The sequence below is a fragment of the Chlamydotis macqueenii genome, chromosome 1, assembly GCF_036417535.1.
Source record: "Chlamydotis macqueenii isolate bChlMac1 chromosome 1, bChlMac1.mat, whole genome shotgun sequence".
NCBI lineage: Eukaryota > Metazoa > Chordata > Aves > Otidiformes > Otididae > Chlamydotis > Chlamydotis macqueenii.
The window spans coordinates 66,045,560-66,069,927 of record NC_141556.1 but is presented as its reverse complement, the minus strand read 5'-3'; the positions used below and the strand labels follow the sequence as shown (position 1 = coordinate 66,069,927).

The 24,368-nt window shown below is 39.4% G+C and overlaps 1 protein-coding gene across 1 annotated transcript in view; it reads right to left on the bottom strand.

Annotated features, from left to right (window-relative positions):
* PKP2 (plakophilin 2) overlaps positions 1-24,368 on the bottom strand; it is a 44,224-nt gene that overhangs the window by 9,764 nt on the left and 10,092 nt on the right. The window contains exons 3-7 of the mRNA XM_086755007.1: positions 22,770-23,461; positions 16,803-16,941; positions 13,667-13,874; positions 8,052-8,229; positions 846-963 (exon numbers count right to left, since the gene is read on the bottom strand). Coding sequence (XP_086611133.1) covers positions 846-963; positions 8,052-8,229; positions 13,667-13,874; positions 16,803-16,941; positions 22,770-23,461 — 1,335 coding nt within the window. The remainder of the gene's footprint in view (positions 1-845; positions 964-8,051; positions 8,230-13,666; positions 13,875-16,802; positions 16,942-22,769; positions 23,462-24,368) is intronic.

Sequence of the window (24,368 nt, the reverse complement as noted above, 5' to 3'; positions counted from 1 at the left end):
ACTGAATGCAGGGAGATAAAGAAGCTCAAGGAACTAATCCTAGAATAAAGCCATAAATGTGCAGTAATTACCACCACACAGCACAAGTTATAGCAGGCGCGCTAGAAGTGCCTCACAGGCTACGTTAACCTTCCCATAAGTGACAACTGGTCTTCTCACCCAACTTCACCCAGCTAAAAGGCAAGTATCTAGTGTAAACAATATTCAGGGTTCATCTGCAGTCAATGCTGGGAGGAAGAGAATGAGAAGAATTGACTTCTGGAGGTGTCCACATCCTTGTAGTTATTGGCTTAGGCAGAATATGTAACTTCTAAAAAACTTAGGAAAATTAATCTCATTCTAAATGATGCAAGCTCCTAAATTACACTGTCACTCAAAGAGATTTATTTAGGTTCTTCAATTCCTAAGGGGTATAGAGCACTAAATATACAGGAAAGTAACCAGATTATTTTTTTAAGCTTCTACCTAGCTAGCTCCCTGAGACAACTAAAAAGGTAATATCTGACTCTTTAGGTGTTTCAGTATCTCTGAAAGCTGTGACTTTATGTCACATTTAAAAAAAAAGACAGAACTTTCTAGCTCTTTCTGGTGATTCTGAAAATGTTTTCCCAAAGCTAAAGTATGTTATTCTTTTAGATTGCAGGACAAAAAAACCCAACCAAACAAAACACTTCAGAAAGCTTCTTACTCAACTTTCATCTTTGGTGACAGTTCTAAAAGCCCTGGAAATAATTGTAAATTCCCCTGTTACATCACAACTGCTTCTGAACATTGGTTTCTAAACAAAAAAAAATGTTCTCCTAGCAATTTCCCCTAGGAAAAAGACCTTTAATCTCAAAGAATACCTTGTCATTAGGCTCATGGTCTGCAATAGCTCCTTGAATATAATACACGAGAGAATCAATCAAGCCGTCGCATTCTCTCATCTTCTTCCTTCCTTCTGGACCAGCAGAGCTCATGTTTCTGTGCAGGAAGGAATACACTGGTGAGAAGAGATTTAATCAAAGATATTTACTTCTGCTCCTCTGACAAACTTTTCCAGCTAAATCTTAAAGATACTGAAGTTAAGGCTGACTTCAGAGTTCTAAGATAATCTGAGCTTCTGCTAAGTAAAACTTTCACTTCAGTGCACTCCCAGACAAAAACAAATACTCCAGAAAAACAAACTTGTGTTTGGATGGATAAGGTAAGACATGACTCAAATCTTCATCTCGAAGTTGAATTAATGCTTTTTAAACAGCCAAACAGGACATTTTTCCGTTATTCCATTTGTAGTTATATTTTCAATTGGGACAGTTCCATGCACACAAATGTCCTTCAGCATTTATCTACCCCAAACCAGTTCTTGACCCAAGAAGACCCATCAACAGACACGTGTTCTGAGAGTTTTAGCAACATTTGTACATTTTCACGTAAACATAACTGATGTCAGTTACAGGCCCAAATTCAGGTGGCAGTTCATGTGCTCATGGAAATGCTCCAAAGGGTGTTAGCGGGCAGGAGGGGATGCGAATGCAGCTGAGCTGGTAGGTTGGAGCAGCAGCCCAGCCCCACCACTGGGCAAGAAGCCGAGCAGATTAATCGCAACGTGGTTGCCACTGTCAATTATGAAATGTGTGGGGACAAGGAAGAGGAAAAAATACACTGTGCTCAGCCAATTCCCAGCTCCGCAGAGAAACTGCTGGCATCTAAGCAGAAAAAAAGCTGAAGCCACCAGAAGTTGCTCAGTCAGAGAGGGAATGCCAGATGCCTTCTGTAGATGCCTTCTGTAGATGCCTTCTGCTGTTCTACCACAGGGATCTGACACAGCTCCACATGCTTTCTGCTTCCTCCAGACCCAAAGGAAGCCACTGTTTGCCCAGCTTTCCAGTAACATTTTCTGTGCTTTGTGGTAACCCAAGTACAACTTGAAAATTAATTATGAAAGTGACTTAAAATTCTTCAAAAGCCAAACACACGCTTGCTGCCTGAAGTTTGGCTCTAAATAACCTACTGATTTCCAGGGAAGTAACAACACTTACAATTTTGGGGTATAATTATTTTTACAACTGAACAAACTCTGAATTATGGAATGCTGGAATTATAAACCCAGGCCTCATTATTTTGGACTCCCGCAGCTTCGCTGGCCAAAAGGCTGCACGCAGTATCACATTCCAGTGTCTTTGTTTGCAGTAACATTAAATATAATCCAATCCTAGCATCCATCACAAACAGAGAGGCACATGTTCCTTTTGGTAGTTTCAGGGTGTTTATTTTGCATGCTTACTTTAGCCACTGGAAATTACAATGGTTTAAATTTTTATTAACAACAAAGCCAGTAAGGTACAGCTTTAAACTTTCCTGTGGCTTACGACTGTAAAATGAATGCAGTGTTTTATACACTGTCAATGCAGTTCTGATTTTGTTCCCCCTGGAAGTATATATTCAGATTAAATACTAATACATTGTAATTATAGGTCTAATTTAGGTCATGCTGTTAACAATATCCCTATATATGAGTTCATTTAGTCTCTCCTGGAATTATATATCACAGAATCAACATCCAGATTCCTCAATATGGTCTACTATGGACATCACTTTGGAATTTAATTTTACCTATATATGTCACATTTGAGGCATGCCACCCTTTCATATGTTTATGGTTATACTGACAGAAATGTACATGAACAGCCCTTCTAGTGCATAGCAAAAATAGTTTCTAAGGCACGCAGACTAAAAATACTATTAAAAGATAAGCGTGGAATTTCCCTCGCCAAAGACACTTCAGCTGATACAGTATTTGGTGTTGTCACAGTACGTTATTCTAAAAATCCCTGAACTTTTGACAACTATGATCATGCTGAAGGGCTGTGCAAGGAGAGGCCATCACCTGGCTGAGCTGTCTAGCACAAATATGGTGGGGCACACAGCTCAGGAGGCAGAGAAGAGCCTGAATGAGAGGCACTGTCCTGTTCTGCAAACAAAATGAATTACTAAACTCTGTTTCATCAAGAAGCTGACGCTCAACTGTTCATCCAGGCAGAGATAACAGGGTGTGTCTGTGCGCGCGTCTGCACACATATGGCCACTCCATTCTCCACCCTTCCCTGCTTGCTTATCACCACAGCGTGGACTGGGAAAGGAAGAGCTCCTGCTCTCCCATTTGAACAATTACAGTTGTAACCACCTTACTCTGAATAGGGTTGGAGTTGGTTTGAAGGCAGAGAGGAGCATTTCAGGCAAAACTTCAGTTTACGTTTGTTTGCTAATTACAGCTTAAGAAATTCCAGGAAATAAAAATATTATCAGATTGGGGAAAAAAAAAATATGTTTCTGAGAAGTGTCACAGAAACGTGAATTTAAAAAAAAAAATTTGAAACAATGGCAACATCTTGCTTAGAAAATCACGAAACTGACTTCATCTCAGCTTCCCAAGATTTGAGGTTCCTGACAACTGGAATACCTCCCTCTGACCTCAAAGGTTGGACTCTCTTGTACTGGAGCTCCTGGAGGCCTTGAAATACCCAGCGCTTGGGCAATTGCCATGGCTGGGCTGGCCCAGCATTGTGGCTCGTGGCAACTCCCCTGGTGAGACTTCAGGGCTACTTAGAAATCTTCAAATCTGCTATGCAAGTTTGTTTTACTGGCATTTTATCAGAAGTACACTGAGACAAATACATCCGTGACAAAAAAAAAGGATCAGTTGGAATCAAGATCAAGAGTCTTCTCACAGAAAAACTCTTCTGCTACACAGTTCCTGATATCTCTACCCTGTGTTGGTACTGAATGGTTGGGAGAATGTGGCAACGGGAGAATGCAGCCTCAGGGAGATTGCTGCTTCTAGGGATGCTCTCCTTCCAATGACACAGAACTTACATTTTGGGATCATCTAACTATTGAAAATCTCTGACTTCTGGAATGCTTAAATATGCTAATCCTGGTGACATGCCCAAATTATACCACATGCTAATGTGGATGCATTGTATCTATCTACATGCCTCATTTATCTCATCTCATATTTGTTGCTACTGTTCTTTCTTGCACACATGCACGGTGTAACTATATCTGTAACCAAAATAGCCATTTGTCCATGTTCCTGTTGTGCTTGTGGAGGATCAGCTAATTCCCTGTTGGGAAATATTGTTTTGATCCAGAGATGCGATGTAAATACAAAGAAATGTAACATACTGAAATCCAGTGCGATTTTGAAAGAAGCAGAATGATACTATATGTTCAGTTAGACTGCAAATGGCACCAAGTGAAAGGGATACTCCCTTTAAGCCAGCAGTGAGTCACCCACTGCCCAGCTACACTGGAAAAGGTTTTTGCGCTGCTGTGAATGACCCACACGACTGATAAGAAGAGGGCTTTTGCTTCTGGGACTCATTCTGCTAAAACTGGTAATTTGAATTTAACTCAATTATGTGATAACAATTTCCTGAAGTAGTTCTGGAAATTCTATTCCCTTCATGCCTGACATAGTTCAAAAATGCAACAGGGAGGGAAAAGTATCCAGGGATCTACTCAGTAACTAACAAGCGCCAGGCTGCAAGCTGCTAGCTGGAAATAACAGAATTCCTTTCAGGAATTGGAGGAGCAGATAAACTGAAGAGGAGGCAAGAGAAGATAAGAATGGATGGAAATAAACTTCAAAGAATGGCAATGATACGCAAGGGGCCTTGGTTAAAAGACTTGTTATCATCAGCCATTCATTTTATGTTCTCTCTTAGAAGCTTCCATTATGAAATTGAGCTTCCATTATGCTTTTCAACACACAATGAGAGCTTTGGCTTCACTTCCCTCTAAAGCAAATAGAAGTAGATGTTTATGCAGCCTCCTGGTCTGAAGTGCAATGACACTACTTCCTCCAACTACAGCTTTCCACCATCCTTGTGGGTCCCTGGGTAATTAATTCACAAAGAGCTTAAAAGGGAGCTGGGACAAACAAAAGGTGAAGAAGAATAATGAAAAGGGAAGTGTTACTTCTATTTTACTGGCTGGGGAACTTGGAACAGAGAAGTTAGCTGACTTTTCTGGAGACAGTTGTCTAGAAAGTTTTGAAGAATTAGGATACATAGGACCACAGGATGCTCCAGTGACAGAGCAATTAAAAAGGAGGACTCTGTAATGAAACACAACAGTTTGTTGTTAGTTGCAATTGCTAGCTCCAACGCTTAAATGAAATGTTTTGCAGGAGGAAATGTAACCACTAAACATGAATTTTGGAAAGTTCAACACTGCGTAACTTTTGGGAACAGGTATTTCAAGGTAAAAATGGAACAAGATCATTATCAGCTTTCGAGGTATAATACAAACAGCCTTCTACTAAGCCTTCCTTTTAATCAGAGGAAGAATCATGCCAGAAAATCACTTACATATATAAATAATATTCAAAACCATATATTCTGCATGGTGTTGGCATCTTACCCTTTCAGATTCAGAGAAGGAGTATGGAGGAGGAGGCAAAATATCTTGAACATTTCTACCCATTTGTATTGGAACTAGAGGCACAACTATTATGTGTAGGACTTTCAGGCCAAGAAAAAGTGACTTTACCCTAAAATCCAATGAGACTTGTCTGCAGAAGTCTGCAATACTCATCTAGAGTAATACACCAATACTCATCTAGTTTAATACACCAATTTTACTTGTTCAGCTTGTTGTCAGGCAACCAGCGAAGTCTTTTGGTTTGGCTTATTCTGCCTGTTCAGGGCACAGTGCTTTTATCATATTTCAGGACTGAACAATGCCATTACTTATTGTAATTGTTAATGCATAACTGTGTGGTGTACACGGCTTCTTTTTATTATACTAAGTTTTGAGACCTGTGATTTCTATGACCTGTGATTTCTGTAAAACTGTGTCAGAAGCAAAGCTTTAAGACAAATTACAGACCTAGAGAACGGGATTAAGAAATCCTTCTAATGTCAGACTTCCTTATCAGTGACTACATACGCTGACACAGGCAGCTGAAATTCAGGACTCCGTAACACTTGTTGCAATAATTGGTTAGCAGAGTGGGGAGTGTCCTAGTCATTCACTCATTCCAGTGTCAGTATCTGCAATGTTATCTGCTGGATGTGGATTCACTCCTCCATCTGAAATTCCGTCAAAGAGGATGAAGAGAGCTTTAATTTTCAAGTTAGTAACTGAGTGGCACAGCACAGATGCTCATGTTAGATGACAGCGTTAGATTTGGACTGAGGGTGTCCCTGTCAGTCAATAGGTGTATGTAAAATTCTGAAAAGAAATTACAGTACTATGCATAATGTATTGTACTTCAAAGTACTACTTTTACCCTGTAATAGAAGCTGCAGGCTATAGACTTTATCGCAAAACAAGCACATTAGTATTACAAAAGAGAAGACTAATTACAGATTTATATTCTGGCAAATATATATACTCTTTAAACATCTTCATTAGTAATATCATTCCCTCAGTGCACAGTTTTTTATTTTGTGGCGTGCTCTTCTTTTAGTTTTCAGCACTTTGCGCAGAGATTTTTTTTTAAATTAATATATAAGGAAGGAATACTTCTAGCGACTTAATCTGGGAGGTGTGTTAATTTCCAAAAAAAGAGAAGCAAACGGATTAATCTTTAAAATTTTGGGTATTTGGTCTGTACAAATACGATAAGCCTCATTAAAAACCACTCTTTGCTAGAAAGTATATTGGCAATCCTGCAGATCAACCTTAGCTGTGACTTTTCAAGCCCTTCTTGTTCTTCTCTCAGTTAAAATTTTTAGTGTTCAAGCTCTTAAAAATGAGAAGGACTAGAACGTGGATACAGTATTTTTAAAACCGGTAATGTATCCTTGGACATCTCGATAAGGGCAGTTTGAGAGACTCTTCATTGAGGCAGCAGAGCTAACAGCAGCTCTGAAGCAGCCCCACTCACTGACTTTCTGTACAGAGCAAGGTATGTTCAGAATCTACTTTAATTTAAAACAGGTTCATATCAAGTCATCTCAAGTTGTTGCAACAAGCTCAGAAAGAGTAATACCATGCTAAAGTGGGGAATGATCCTGTGCTCCCATCGTCTGGCTCGTAGGGAAAAGATGGCTCCTGACTCCGAATGCAGGAGAGGAACAGGTCATGCCACCTCAGAGCGGCACAACTAACAGCCAGACGGGCTTCTGCACTAATGCAGCTTGGGCTAATCAATACGCAAAAAGACAAATTCTGCCATTTCACAGACAACACCACTAGCGTCAGCTAGAAATTTTTTTTTTTTTATGGGTAGTTAATGTTTCTCTGTATTTACTTTTGAGCCATCAGAGTAAATAGAAGTTAATTATTACTTAGAGATGAAGTTAATTAGTAGTTAGTGGGCTGACAGGAATTCCTGCAGGAAAAGGTGCTTTATTGTTAAGTATTTTGTATAGTTAACAATTCATTTGTCCTCCGAAATGACTCATGAGTCAGATACAGAGCTGTTTACACAGTAAAAATTCATGCAATACAGATACAACTACTCTGCTATAGTTAGACAAAACATGTAGTTTTGCAGCTACATGTTAGCAAAACAGATATGTGTAAGGCAAAACTGGGCAGCTTCCAAGCCTCTAAATTTCAAACTTAAGTCCTTGTACTTTATTAAGAAGAGTTTAAAACTCAGGCCATGCTTTTGCACTCACACATTACTTAGTAATTATTTCAAACTATGTCCTTTCATGCATTTTTGAATGTGTAAACAAAAGACATGCATCTCTAATACTCACATTTGTATTTATTTAATATGCAATGACTTTGAACTTAAAAACACAAAGGGCTGCAGTTTTATGGACTGTTATTTTTAAAGGTGTTTTTATCAAAGATGTGATTTTTGTAACTCAGTCATTTAGGGGTGTGTTACTAAGGCCTTTGGTGTTTCTCTGTAGTAGCTCCTACTGTGTTCATGAGGCTATTAGCTGATTGCAGTAGCTATGCATGCATGAGGCCATATTTCAAAATATGATCTGTATGCAAACTCTTCTCTTGGAGCCATCAAAGTTCAAAGTGAGAAAGAAAATACGTGTGCAGTCTGTTTTATCACCACAATTGTTTTGGGTACTTGTAGATTGAGTGCTTACCTCAAGCATCCTGTGGCATTGTAGAAGATATCAGGGTCAGTTAAAACACTTGACTTTGGGTAATCTCGATCTGGCCAGCCAGAGTAAGGGATGAGAACAGCTTCGGTCAGAGTCTGCAAGGCTTCTCTAATCAACAGGTACTTCAGCTGGTCATTGGAGGACAAATTCCACAACAAACCTGTAATATCCAAATTAAAATCAGAGCGGCAAAAAGACTCCCCCACAGTTTGAAAGACCTAACCTCAAACTCCTTGAAGTTAATGAGTGAAGAAGCCTGCCTGGCACTTGCTATCCTGAAGAGGAGCAGAAGAGGGTGATAGGAGTTCACCAGCCCTCATCTGAGGACATGAAAATTGGGAAAAAAAAAGGGGCACAATTATCCACATAGGTAAAGGCCGATCTCTATACAGGCAGTCTAATGCCTGACCAAGAAGCGCAGTTTTCCATGGCTCTGTATGTGCATTGCCCATCTGCAGCAAGCATCTTCTCCATTACCAAACTATGGCAAGCTAAACAGAGCTAACACCACCGATGTCAGCGACCAGTCTCCACACTTCCAGGGAGGAATTCATCCCTTCTGGATGCCCGGCAGGACTAGTGGCACTTCCAAGTACCAAGTAAAGACCAATAAGCAGGAGAATAAACTTGCATGTGAAGAGAGTAGATGGGAGGTACACAGAGTGAGTTTACAGGTCTTTGGAAATCTGCTGGAAGACAGGAGATGCCCATTACCAAGTTTCTCTAACACTTGATAGCAAAATTCCTCACAGGAGGGAAAACTGTTAAACACTGGTTGGATCTTACTGCCCAGACATTTGTCACTAAACAAAGCATTAAGTAATGCTATACAACTTGTCTACTCACTATCTCCAAACACCAAAACAAATCTCAAATATAGTCTTGTATAATTGATTATGCTTTATATTATGTTCTATTCCAACAGATAATAATTCTTTTCAAAGTATTTTTCCCCTGGAAAAAGACATGGATTTCTGCTTTTCACTACAAAGGCATTCATTGTTTCCCCAGCTTGCTATTCTAAGTTTCACAGACCTCCTCCTCCAAACACTGGCAGAGTATTAGTGAACATTCCTTTCATCAGTTCACAACAAAAAAATGTTTCCTTTGTATCTCCTTACACTTTGAATTTAATTACAGCTATTGTGAGCAATAGTAAAATCAAAACAAAAGCCAGCTAGAAGCAGCCCATTCCTTCTTCTGGGATCAGCTCTTCAGCCTCTGAATTAGTGGATAAAAGGAAGAATGTACTTTCCTGAAGGACAAGTAAGGCTTATAGGAAATCTGACATGCAGTCCAAAAGGCATTGGTAAGGGAAGCAAGTTAAGACAACAGCACAAATGCAAGGGCACAAGGACAGAATATCATATTAAAAGGAACAAATGCATTTTGAATTATAGACAGAGACCTGGAACAGAATTGTCAGAACTGCACTTGAGATGTTCCTCACACTGTAAATTTTCCAACAAAAATCCTACCTTTACCCACAGGCACTATCTCACTGGGCTCAGAAAGATTCTCTCAGTGGCATTCTGGGTGTGAATAAATTTGTTTGCAATAGAAAATATTTTTAGGAGTGGGCTCTTTCCTTGCAGCTATGCTACAATGTATTGATAGGGGCATAGTTTTCCCTTAGATAGTTATTTGGGAAAATGGGTGGGGTCTCCTCTTCAGTTTATGTTTCTTTTAATGACAGTTCTGTTTGTGCTGTAATCTTCCCTGCAGGAAAAATTTTCTTTCTTTTCTTACATTTATGCTGCATGCTAACAAGATCAAGAGGTTAGATACTCCCTGGAGGATCATCTGGCTTACCTTCAAAAACTCATCTTTTTCTTTTTTTTTTTTTTTTATGCCACAGCCATTTTACTTTCTGTTCCTCAGTATGCTCTCCAAATACCACAAAATGCCATTCCTGTCTTGGCTCCTGCATTGTCTCCAAGTGACATCCTCCCCTACTATTCAGAAGTAATCTCATTCCTTTCCCAAGACATTTGCAAGTTTGTTTCTATGTCAAGTGAAGGACAGAGCCTACGGTTCCTTTACTTTACTTGTATCAATGATTTTAGGAAGCTAGCAAATTCAGTCAATGTGATCTTGAGGAGGTCTCAGTCCCCCTAAGAAGAGGTCCTATAAGCACAGAAATTGCACAGAGAAACTGGGCAGCTATTTTCTGCACATAGGCATTAGGTAAACTGGTCCATGGCAGCTTTCAAGCCACTATCATAAGCACAAAGCCACTTTGATGGGGGTACAGGTTTGGTGCTTTTTGTGCGTTCTCCTGGGATGCACAGACTCTGTGGCAGGACACAGTACTTGCTATAATCAGCATTTATCTCCAAACACTTTCATCGCTTTCAGTCTTTTCACAGGATGATACAAGGCACACTGCATGACTGTGCTCCAACTGTATTCCTCAGCCTAGATCTTGGCCTGCATCTGCATTTTTGGTGTGCCTATGGGAGCATAGACAAAGGGATGAGCAGCTGCGGGTTCTTATGTGTGCTGAAACCAATACAAGGGAATCACATTTTTGACCTTGTGAGATCTTTTCCTTACTTTCCTGTTACTGGCTTTTTAGTTCTTCTCTGCACACTGAGAAAGAAAGAAAGAGGAAGGAGGGCCAATACAACAGGTCAGAAGAAAATACAGGCCATCAAAATATTCTTTGAGAATATACAATATGGCTTAATAGTAGGCAAGCGTTTGTCTGTATTAACATTGCTGGCACTAATAAACTAGTGACCTTAAAGATAAGCTTCTAAGGGTGAGATGTACTTATCTCATGTGCACAAGTATCAGATCATATTTATGATGGGTAATGAAGTACGGTATGAGAAAATGTAGGTGTCTTGGAGTTTTAACGTCCTTCTCTCCAATAACTTCCTTATTTTTCTGTATTTCTGTTAGGTGGAGTGCTTCGGTACTATGCTTCCTACACACAGGAGAAACAAAAAACTTTTTTCTCCTGAGCTTAGACATCTTTATTAATGAGTATCACATGCTTTCAATCCTTGGCCAGGAGTCTTTCACCAGAGTTCAGTGTGGTATTATCAGGTACCAAGATTACTTCACTCGTCTCTTATGGGAGAAGACGTTCAGCAAATTATCATATAAAACATTTGGAAGTCTTTAATTTATGATCAAAGTAGGCAAGTAATAAGTATCATGTGGAAAGACAGATTGGCTTCTCACACTGACCAGGTGGAAGCCCAAAGGTTCTGCATTAACCTTTTCCTGGAAGTATTACAGCACTGCAGTGCGATTGCATGCATAGCTATGATATTCCACTAATCCTACAGGAAGCCAAAGGCAATGCAGGAGGAGAAATAAAACCTATAGGTGAGCTATCAGTCAGACAGGGAAACTGTTGCTCAGTGGGGTTTAACCATTTTGGTAGAAAGGCACTCAGAGATTTGCATTGTGCTTGGAAAAGCCCTATGTTGCAGCCCTTCTCGGGCGACATAGTCCATCTGTACAGGGCAGTAATTCCAGTGTTTTCTAGATATTGCTGTATGTGCCAAGATCATCTGGAAGTACTGACCTTAGCAAGCAAACACTTAACAGTGTCTACCTCCTGCCTGCAGCCCGCTCCTTGCCTGCCTTTGAGGTATGGGGTGGAAGGAAAATTAATGTTCTCACAGAAATTCATTCAAGCAGGCTGCCTTTGCCCTGAGAGCTCCTTGAAGCTTGCTAGGGAGCTGGAAGAATTCCTCAAGTGATAGCAAAAAGTATGCTCTAGTGTCATTTTCACCAAAGGACCCAGGTACTTTCTCCTAACTGTATATTTGGTCTTGAACAAAGCGAGACATACTTCTCTTATCCTGTATTTTTAAAGTCATCTCTTGCAGCTGATAGACATGAAAGCATATCAGAATATTTTACGTAAATTACAACATCCTGCTCAATAATGCTTAAATATTTTGCTGGTGTCTTGCATGTTGTATGTTTCATACGTAAATATTCATGTTCAGTGACAGCAGTAATTGCAGAAAGAAGGTGCCCCTTTATCCATTTTCACACTTGGTGAAGGGCAAGACAATAACATTCACAATATCTGTATAAGTTACCCTGCACAAACAGTCAAAGCTTTTGTCAGAAATTATGAAATTGCTAGCAAGAAGAGAGCATTAGCTTTCTGGCCACTATGCCACCATTTTCACTGGTGTGTAACAGCACTGAGAGACAATACACCATGCAGTAAGTTCCTCAGTGACCCAATTCTGCATCTGATGAATGTGAAAAACTTTGAAACATGTTAATGTTGCAGAGCTGTAGAACTGAGCCAAAAGACCTAACAATACAAAGCTTTGTTCTTCAGCTTAGGAAGCCCAGTATTTCAAATACTTAAAAGAATGCAGAATTACAGGAGGTCTCAACATGTCTTTGCTTCAAGGCAGAGCTGCTTGACACCTTCTGTGTCTTTTCAAGCACTGTTATTTTAATAGTTTGTGTTCCTGGTATCTTTAAAGCCCACTTGAAACAAATCCCCATTCATTTATTCATAATCTTTTCTTCCATTTATAAAATATAAGCCTGCTCTTCCTTTGCATGCTAACTAGAATGAATGTGGGTCACAAGCAGTTGATTTCCTAGAGACACACTATGGTCAAACAGGAGTGGAGGGACGAAGTGGTGGGCTGCTGCAAAGCCAACAGGGCAGTAATCACATGTTTCTTTGTGAGTAATGGTGGACATTTCCTCCCACCATTCCTTCTGCTACACTGATGTACAACAAGAGGTGTAATACAGGGTTTCTGACCCAAAGACCTCTTCCTTCAAAGATGCAATGGGCCCTACTAATTTTTAACAGTTCTTCCTCAAGGTCATTGGAAATAAAAGGATGAGAACGTAAGCCCTGCAAAGACTGAATCCAGAATGCAGGTCACTCCAGTGATGGTGCTGTATGATCTTTACAGTCAAATGGATGTCCTGCAGGAATTCTCTTCTCTGCACACAGAAAAGAAGCATGCTGTTGCTGTGGCAGAGTTTTCTGCTTGTCCCCAGATCTGAGAAGACAGACTCGAGTGTAAACAGCTAGGAGTGAGAGGGCTCAGAGTAGAAATTTGGGGCAGTAGGGTTTGTGGGAAGTAGGATGCTCACTTTCTAACCACAACATCTGACAGTTTTAGGGGACAGTCTTCAACAGGGAGCTCTCAGTACGCACAGGCAGCATAGTGTCAAAAGGTGAGGGCTGAGCTGCTGGGCATTCATTACGGTTCCAGGCACCTGTAGGACTGCTCTAATCACTGCTCACCAAAATGTTTCTACAGAATTTTCCATCTGGAGCCCCAGTTTCTCTGCTGGAATATCTAGGACTTTAAGCTTCCTGCAAACAAACAGACTCATGTCATTTTTGAAGAAGCTTTAAGAGGGGAAGTTGCAATTCCTAGTCTCTTCTTATGGTCTTAAAGACTAGCCTGGAGTAAGGCCTTGAGTAAGACCTTGGAATTTTACCCTAAGGGAAGCACTTAGAATAGGTGACAATGATCTTGTATTTAGTCAGTAAACATTGGCCTAAGTAAACGATAAAGTACCTCACACAAAAAGCTAGTGCGCTACTTCAAGTACTTCATGCTTTACTGCACAGAAAACACTACCTGTTATTTGCTTTTTAGTCTCTACATCCCTGGTCTGTCGGAGTACGCGGAGCAAGAGTGGGATCCCTTTCTGCTCTGACACTTCCAGTTTGTTGTCATTGTCCTCAAACACCAAGTTTCTCAGAGCACCACATGCTGCCCGCTGAATGTCCTCGTTCTGAACTTCTAGAAGTTGTAAAAGTTTGGGGATACCACCAAGTGAGAAAACCTGTGAGGAAAACAAAACACAGCAGAGAATATTTAAATACTGTAAATTACAAACTCCACCCTGCCCCCAGGAATCCTTTAAATAGTCATAGGGACTTTCTCCGTTTGCTCATATTTAAAAGACTTGAGGCACAGATCATTAATCATTCGAACATGACTGTTAACTTCTGGGCTTTCCTACGAGTCATAGTTAAAATCCACAACTAAGGGACGCCTCATATTTTAATAGTGAATGTAAGAGAATGAAAGTAAATCTCTTCTAGCTTTGCTGCAGATTTGCATTCCCTGATAAGACATTTAATTCCTCTGTATTTTAGCTTCCATTTTGGTGAAATAGATATTTAAGATTCAACTCTGGAACATTTATAAACTACTTTGAGATTTCTGGATGTAAAATGTTTCTGATGTGCCAAATTTGCTTTTTTTTTCCTCGGCAGCCAGCCTGATGGAAAGACAATATTTTTCTCTGTTAACTTCTGTGCATGTATTGAAAGTGTATTAAGTAAGAAAATATTTTACTTAGTACTTCTTATCTGTGACATACTGAGAAAAACATAGCAAACTAGTAAACTTAAAAATGTAGACCATTAAACATTGTAAGCTAGTTAACTACAGAACCACCCACATTTAACAAAGACTACTCTTCAGTGTCTAATTCTTTAGAAAATTAGGTTTTGTCCTCAAATGCATGAAAAACTAAGAGGATGTTATTTTACAGCAGCTGTACAGAAACAAACTTTCCAAGTTCTACATGTTGTGGCGAATGATGAGTCCAATATGAGCTGTGATGTGGCATAAGCAAGCCTTGGCTCATTTAGGCATGAGTTTACTACGGAAGATACCTTACATTCATGTAGAATTGAGGACTCTTTCCTCCAGCATCTCAAAATGCCATATGGTTTTGCAGACAAACTCAGCCTTGTGTAGAATCAACAGCATGTGAAAGACTTAGAAATCTGATATAACTGTTTTGAGTAGTCTGGAGTTTAATGATAAAAAGAATTCAATATGACCGACAGGTGTTGGCAGCATGAAGAAATGAAAGGTAACAAAGCCTTCTGCCCTTCATGCCCTGGCAAACTACGCTGCTTGCCTGCCTTTCCTCTGATTCTATTGTACAAATGGCACAGTTTCCTGCTGCTGCACTGCTGACCTAATTCCCCCTGATTCAACAGTCATCTAGATGTTAACAGAATGAAATACAGAAATATTTATCTTGAGTTAAGTGGAGCACAGGACACACTGAAAGCACATCAACCTATTTTATTACAGCAGATAAGCCCTTTTGACACTGATACCATAGCTGGTTGGTTTTTTTAAAAAACATTTATGAAGACTTTCTGTTGGTAATTTTAAGTGATTTATAACTCTTGTAAAATAAGTGATGCTATGTCGACCTAATGTGCAGAGGGGAATTTACAAAAGCTATTGATTTGTCCATCTAAATTTTCATTGGTAGACAAAATTCACCAAAATACTGTAAGACCACAAGTTTACAAGAAAAAGAAAATCCATGAGACCCACAGACTATCAAGTACTGGGGAACAAAGTATCGGGAGACAAAGAAAAGGAATGCAGGCTGAAAGGTTAAAAAGGGGAAACAAGACAATGCTGATGTGAGCAAGTCTGATGGGCACTAAACAGAAAATCTCAGCTTGGATATGTGGGATAGACAGGAAAACAGAAGGTGGCTTCAGGCTGACTGCTCCAACTTGAACTCTTTTACTTATCCACTTGTTTTTCAGGGAAGCTGCCTGAGAGAGGTTTGAATAATAAACCACCTTCAAACATTCAACTGTGAAGCTCTGCAGCTAAGGCTGCTAATTGTACTGGTGTTTTTTTTCCAAAACAAACTTTGATCTACTCTGAAGCAAGTTAAAACTACTAAAGGACTGAGTGATGTTTGGCTTTCACTGAACTGAACTGCATATACATGAATATGGGGTGAAGGCTGAGATTATGTATGAATAATACTAAGCAAATTATGAAACAAAGCAGGTGTGAGAAATTTTTTTAAATGGTTGAAATAAACAACCACCTTACACATTAATGTACAGAAGCCTGTTCAGCAAGAGAGCCATAATTGTGTTAGATAGTGAAATTTAAAGAAAAGAAAGAAGAGAATATTTTTAATATGCCCTTTCAAAAAACTTTTAAGAGACTTGCAGTCCCAGCAAGCCCTTATCACTTTGGCTAATCCATACGTTGTATTAACACACTTGTGCAGTCCTAGCAAACCCTGAAGCTTGGATAACTTTGCACTGTACTCGCAGAGTTTTCTTTTCTGGGCTATGTCTGTACCAATGGTGTTAGCACACCAGTCAAAAATGAGAGACAGGAGCAATTATGTCAATGAAAAGTTCAGACTCTATGAATTACTCATGAAGGATGAAAGGACTATGTTCGTTTAGCCTGGAAAATAGCAGACTAAATGGGTATACACTTAGCAGCCTTAACACATATGAAAAAACATTATAAAAGGGACAGAAAAAAACTACACTTTTCTCTGCATCCATCAAGATAGGATAGAAACTAACCAACTCAGTTTGCAAAAGGCAGATTTAAGTTATACTTTAGGAATAACTGGTAAGGGTAGTAAAGCTCTTTGCCTGCCTGTAGGCGCTTATGGGATCCTAATAAACCGGATTTTTTAAAAAGTTGGTTTGGGAGAATTCTTACCTTGTATTTCTATGTCTCCTATCACAAAATGCTAAAGACCAAATTTTTGCTAGCATAGACCAATGGCATTCCATGGATTTAAAAGAATCTGCAGCAAAAAGCATCAGCATATTTTAGGGAAAATATTCAACATCAATATGCTACAAGGTTTCTTGGAAGTATTTTTTTTTCATGTTGGCACTCAGAGCCATACAGTATAGAAAGTTATTTTCTCTACCTGATTGTAAATGGCATAAAAATAATTACTTACTTTTCTTCTGGCATCTGATTTCTGGAAGCACTCATGCTGTATGAAAGTCATTGCAGCAAGAATCCTAGATGTGGACTGTGTATTTTCACTCCTCAGTATGCTCACTGCATGCTCCAGAGTCATCTCCCCTTCTGGGCTCCTTAAAAGTATAGACAGAGGAAATATAGTGAAGCGAGACTGCAGAAAAATGATAATTTAGCCTGTAAAATTTCTTGTAATACCAAGATTTTTGTGTTTTTCAAGTAACTTTTGCTTTTCTTAGAAAATTATTCGCTTTCCGGGAGCAGAAAATAATATAAAAACTTTAAGAGATACTAATATTCTGCGGGAACGGAAAATCATAAATGGAAGTGTTGCAACAATGAGAGGCTCTGGACAAAGCAAATCATGCTTTAAATTAGAAAACCAAAATGGAAACAACAGTGGATGGAGGACTCAGATCTGCAAAAGGCAATAACCAAATTAGAGTGTCTTTTAGTGATCATGGAGATACCTCGATGTTTTTCTGAGTAATGTGATGATTGCTTTTTTTGTATTTGTTTTCTTGCCTTTCTTCAGTTTCTCAGTTCCTAGACTACGTATATGCAAGGCTCAGTACCTGCTTTTTCAGGCTTATAGAGTTGTTCTAGTTTGAAATAGATGAGTAAAGCCTTTTTTTTCAGGTGGGACAAAATAAAAACACCACTCGTTAAATCAAGTATGTGCATTGCCTGTGGTAGGATTAAAAATAGGCGCTGCCATTTTCCTCCCAACTTCCAGCATGTTTCCTTGAATGATAATTGTGTTACACAACCATATAAAAAAATTGGAAAGAGAGATCACCAGACCAATTTTTGTTTTCCCCAGTAAATGGAACACAAAACAATTAATGGCACAATCAGGTGCATTAGCTCTGGGACAGGTGGTTATGTTCCCCCGACTTCTTATTTACTTTTTGTTTCAAATACTCTCTACCTAGAGAAAACAAAAAAGAGGGGAAAAAGTGAACAAAACTGTAAGTATTCTGTTTTTTTTTTAAAACCAAATAGTTTTGTAGAACCAGATTCCAGGCTGGCCAGACAGGGTGACAGGGCAGTCTGCGAACCACAGTGAAACAAGTAGTCATTGGCAATAACTCCCTACTTCAGAGCTACCAGAAACAGAATGGTTTACTTGATAATAATCTCAGTAAGTGCATCTAAAATTAGAAATTTTGGCACAATTACCTTTTATGTTAAAATAGGTGCCTGGGAAATAAATTGGCTTAAATTGAAATGTTGATTTTTTTTTTCTTCTAACTAAGTAGAACTATTAAATAACAAACCACATTCAGAAAAGTGAAATATGAAATGTTTTGATACTGAGAAAAGAAATATTTCTAAAGCATGTGTTTGTGGACTGCACAAAGTCACTCACTTGTTCAGCTCTGAGACTGTCTCAGTAACAGACTGGCGGGAGCGAAAGAGCCTGGAGGTCCAGGCTTGCCCAGAATGGGCTGCAGACGAGCAAGGTAGACAAACCAGGCAGAAATCAGGCAGATTTCTTGCAGGGAATATTGCTACAAATGCATTGAAATCCAACCCTTTTCCCTAAAATATTTATGATGAACTCATAAGCTCTGAAATAAAAATGGATTTTGTTGGAATTTTTCCTGCCAGCTACACTGTAAATCAACATCTGCTGCTTGCTTTTGCTAAGGCAAAAGACCATGAGCATGGCTGCAAGGACAGCAAAGATCTGAAGAACAATTTTGATGCACCTGTTGCAAATGAAATTATACTCCTATACCCAGAGGTTTCCACCTGCCTTTATATTTCCCTTTAGTACAAATCATGTTGTTTCTTGTCTTCCCCTCTCCTCTGAATTAGTGTTTTGAGCAAATACACTGCATGTCCAGGTGCTGAGGCGTGCTTGTGCAAGACAAAGATGAAATGAAGGAGACAGTGTCTGGAGGATGTCAAAGTGAAATTAGACAGAACTACGTTTAGTGTCTCCAGTGCCCTGGGCTCTGGAGATGCAATGCTTACAGCTTCCAGATTTTCAGAATTTACTTCAGCTTGGATTTGAAACAAAGTAGCTACTAAGTTACTCTGAGTTGCAAGTTGGACGTACTGATCAGAAACTTACTTAAAGTTCTTGAACAATGAGTAAAGGAAAAAAGCCAGATCATATTTCTTCTTTTTACTCTCTTCTAAGTGGAACAGAAGAACAGGCTGTTCAGGCGTGGGTTTTAGTCAGGTTTCTTAAATCAACAAGGGTTTTGTGACCATGTTATACATGTGTACATGTGAGCATGCCTACCTGCCTGTTAGTCACTGCAATAATTTCAGAGTCCTTTGACCAAATTCAGTCACCTTCTGCAGAGCGGCAGACATCTCTGATGCATTAAATTGCCTAACAGCAGAGAAAGACTCTATCCATCCACGTTCCAAGGTCAAGATTGCTGCATGAGCTGATCCGTCATGGGACACCAGAGAATCTATGAGGGAACTCAGCCAAGGATGTCCCAGAGGAGAAAAGATCCATCAGCAGTCACTGCCAGGCTGAGATAAACACGTGTACAGCCAGAGACTGAATTTCTGAGTGCTGGGTGTGTAGATCTGCATTGAGATTGAGAGCAGCCCATCATTCACCAGAGTTATCCCTTCATGGCTGATACTCCCTCATATGCAGTAGCCAAAATATTCCTCTCCTGTTGGGCACTACCATTCTAGGATTGCTCCTTGTTGGATAAAAAGAACATTCACTAACATTTTATCTGACAGTAATAAAGGATGTAATACAATCTTCGAACCTCAATGGTATTCATAAAGTTGCAGCACCCTAACTTTTGTCAAAATAGAATATGATGCAATAATTCCATCCTACTACCAAAACATTTGCAGGCAAACTTAGTAGCCACATGGCTGATTAGTATGTGTAATGACAACAAGGAAATGGATGTGCAGGCAACAGTGGTTAAACAGAACAATGATTTGGCAAGTTCTGACTTCACTTTAATTGCCAGAACAGAACATTTTTGAGATACATGCATGGTGTTGTCTAATCATTTTGTGACAGCTCTCAGCACATTTAGAGGTCAGATTCTGTAATGAGCTGTTTCTCTGGCAGCTTCAGGTTGAATCTCTCTCCCTCCTAAGCCCTTGATATGAGGATGCTTTTAACTGCTTTTAACTGGTTAACTTTATCAGAAGATATGGAGATAGCATCTCTATAGTCTGATTTTTCTACTTTGATTTCATAGCATGAGCTAATTCTTCTACAGAAAGTTTGTAAATGCTTTTGTATACATTTCAAATGCAATACACTTTTAGTCCACTACTTCTCTTTAACCTTACACAACTATTTTACATCCTCTTAATTAACCTTGGCAAGACCTAAATTGTGATTTACATAAAAAAGTACAAATTTCTGGAAAAATCAAATTACTCAGAAAACAGGCTTATCTTTTTTCCCCCCCTTCCATTATTAAGGAAGCAACGGGTAAGGGAGAAATATATCAGATAATGTAACCTTAAAATCAAAGAGAATGGGAAATTATAAGAAATGTGAAAGTCTCTGCTAACTACTTAAAATGAGAAGTCTTGTCAGAAAAAATTTTTGTACTACTGGTGGAATGATGGACCTAAATGAGATATCTCTGATTTGACAGCAGTGTATACCCCAAAGAAAAATATCATCTAGTATGTTTTAAATACTTAATTCTACATTAAACTGTGCAGTAGCTAGATGTGGATGAACCAGAATATAATCCAACCAAAATAGAACTTCTGCATCAAGCCCTTCCAGTGCCAAGAGTTACAAGAGGAGTTACTAAATCTGTATTTTAGATGTCTGAAAACAGTCATAGTGTATGTGAATATCATGCACAAGTTAATACATAGGCACAGGTAACAAAAACTGACTTCAGTCAGCTAAAATGACTATAGCTTCTTCCTCATCATTTAAGAGTCCAGTGATGCAAATCTCTTGAGGAATTGTATCTTACGTGCTGCTTTTCACCATTCTCTTAACTAAGATATTTTACAAAGACTTTTTTAAAACTTTGCATAGAATAAAGAGCCCCTCACTCGCCCAAAAACCTGGCTATGAAACTAAAGTAGAATCTAGGATATTTGAAAATCTGAACAAGATATGTACAAGTAAGTTAAACAGTCAGAAGTGCTGAGATAAATCAAATCTGTAAACATCTGCAAAAGGAACTTTAGAAGCTTTCACAGCACTTCCAATTGTTTTCCTCTGTAATTTCCAGCAACAGCTGAACTTAAAAACTGGCATTTAAAGAATTAAGCTGTCAAAAAGATTTCCATTAGGTCACAAGTCTTCCACCTGGAGTTCAGCAGTTCAAGCCAGCTACTTGTCCAATGGCTGAAGATATGAAAAACATTTTGGTTGATGTTTGTGCAGGCAGACAACCAGACTCCAGTGTCTGCATCCACAAAAGAAGAACCAAAATTGCTCTTACACAAAATCAAATATTAAAATTGCTGGTTGTGGCTCAGAAACACACTCAAGAATGTGCTTAAAGTTAAGTAAATTATTAAGTCAACAGGATATATGTCTGTTTGTAAACTGTCTTACCGAGAAACAAAGTCCTCCCAGGTACCTATTTTTGAAATCACTACTCCAAATTCTTTAGCTATTGTGAGCTCTCAGCTGTTTTTTCTGGACTTACTGGCTGTAAAGACTGAATACTTAGGAGTCATATCATTAATACCAGATCTCAACTCCCACATGACCCAGAGGTGAAAATTTCAATCCAGATCAGATGTGGGCACAACACCACGTATCTTTGTAAATCCAGTCATAACACACAACATGTAGTAGATCACAGAAAATACTCGACCTGTACACAGCAGTGATATCAGATGATGCCTCATCTCACACAGTAGCAAATTTAGAAAAAGAAGAAAGTGAGCCTTCCAAAAAACTAACTTAACAGCTACACAGCTATGGAAAAAGAGACATTTCTTAATAACACTATTATAAATTACACCATGATTAACTTACACAAGAAACCTTGGGATCCTATTTGGATTACGAAACAACAGAAACCACAGTAAACAGTGCAAGTAACCATCTCCTGTTTACCAAGTGGTTTGTTCAGTCCATTGAACCTTAGGAGCTCTGGAAACAACCAGAATTATTCTATAATGAAAAAAATATTCTCTCTTGAGGGGAATTTCAGAATGGAAACATTTTCTCTTTTACTGTTTTGAAAATGCAACTGATTGTAGACATTCTGAAATCTTCTCTGGAAGGGAATTTCGGGGGTGGGGGGGGGAAGTAAATATGAAGAAAAAAAAAAAAAAAGAATGCTTCTAAATTTTTAAACAACTTTCCTGGAGTCTAGAGGCAGGTTTGGGAATTTCTGCCATGGAGCTAACAGGGCTTCACATTAAGATAGCATCCTCAGAGCACGTAGAATCTCATGGTAGTGAGGAGCTATGGGGTCTTGAGATTCAGAGCAGTTTGTATTCATTCTAGGGATGGATGGTGCTACAGAGCTAAGAGAAATTTCTGCCCGTGTTTTAACTGAAGTTTATAAAAACTAAAAAGTTTCCTTGAAAGCATGAAGGACTTTTAACTGGAAATTGTCAATCTGTGAAAAGCTGCTTCACTGGTAGGTTTCTGACCAGTGCTGAAATCATCCGGTCTCTTCTAGGAATCAAATTTACCAATGCATTACTGTGTATTGTGACTTAGTCAGTGAGTACTTCATGTCTTGGCAAAAGGGGATTCCAAACCTGAGCAGGAGGTGTGGACCCTGCAGTATGTACATACACATACATTTTTTCTCCCTTTCCTCTGTTGCACTGGAAGCGGGCTTTTAAAGCAAACCTACTTGCTGCATCCTCCACACTGACATTTCATATACCATGTTGGCTGTTGAACCATAAGCTGTCAGTTTACTTTCTCTTTTTAAACAAACAGGTTCCTTTCTGTCGTGACAACCCAGAACCAAAGCAGGTCCTGCATTGTGCTTACCCTAGCTGAGATCCATTGACAATGACTTGTTCGCTCTGCAGGAAACCATTTCTCCCTGCTGCTGCCATAGCAGCTGTCATTGGCATCCTCTTCCCATCTGTTTCTGCAGTGACACTGGTTACTGAAGCTGGCTGGGAAGCTTCCCTCCTGGTCTGTGTGCTTCTGACGGTTGTTTGGTACCAGCTGGACCTTAAAGATTGCCTGTTTTGAGACCCCAAATGGGAAGCAACTGGTGATCTCACTTGTCCCATCGCACTGCCCGAGGTCAGGTAGTTCTCTTTCTCCAGAAGGTTAGTCATACTGCGGCTGTTGCCTGCTTGATGGTACAGAGGTACAGTGGGGCTGGGATAGACACCATCAAGGACATCATTAATAGCCCCCATGTGGGAGTGTCTCTTAAAAGAGCGTCCCCTGTTCACTGAATCACGAAGAGTGTAACCAACAATCTCAGACCGAGCATATCTCGGTGGGACAGTCCCGCTGGGTCTCCTGCTATCTCCATGCCTCATGGAGAATCCAGATGAAATCCCTCTGTCATAGTGAAAATCATTGGACACGTATGCCAATCTTTCAGGATCTCGTTGGGGAGAAACCTCTAATCTCTTCAGAGGCTGTCTTTGAGCTCTCTCGCCCATTGTCCTGTAAGTACTCCTTGTCCCCCAGCCATTTGTATAAGAGGATGGTGAGACCACCTGTTCAGGGTGCATAAAAAAACAGGAGTCAGAGTAAGATCACAGCATTTAGGATTAACAGTAAAGAAACCAACAAAAAAAGAAAGTAAAGATAAAAATTCTAAGGTCTGCTATCAGAATCAGAAAACAAAATGTGAACATCACCAAAATTGTGTATTCAATTGTCTGCAGGAGATAAAGTCTAAGCATCTATTTTTAGATCTAAAGTCTAAGCAGCTAAGCAACCATTTGAGGGTTGTAGAGCACTGGAACAGGTTGCCCAGAGAGGTGGTGGATGCCCCATCCCTGGAAACGTTCAAGGCCAGGCTGGATGAGGCTCTGAGCAACCTGATCTAGTTGGAGATGTCCCTGCTCCTTGCAGGGGGGTTGGACTAGATGACCTTTGAAGGTCCCTTCCAATCCTAACCGTTCTCTGATTCTATGATTCATCTAGTCTTCTGTCATTAACTCAAAATCGGTGCATGAATCAATATGCCTGGTAGTGAACAGTCTGCTTATTGATGGAGATTTTACTTTCAGTTTGAAACTCCTTGGGGATTAACACCCACATCTGCTCCTATAATTAAATTCAAGGCTGTCCAATACAGAGAACAAAATTAATCAGTTAGATATTAAAATATTATACTAAAGCATCTGCATATTGCTATTAACCTTATTAATATAAGGTTATTTAGATCTCCTGTTCACTTTGCGGTAGGATTTAGTAAAAAGAGATAGTCCCTTCCCTGTTTGTCTAACCTCTTAAAAATGAAAGAGACTACATAAGATTCCAAGGAAACCAAAATGGCCATTTCACCATCTCAATGGTTTCCCTAATTCTACAGTTACCATTTAAGATGATTTTTCTTTTCCTGTGGGCATGGACAGTAATGAATCATGATCTTGTTTTATAATTGTCTCTTTTCTA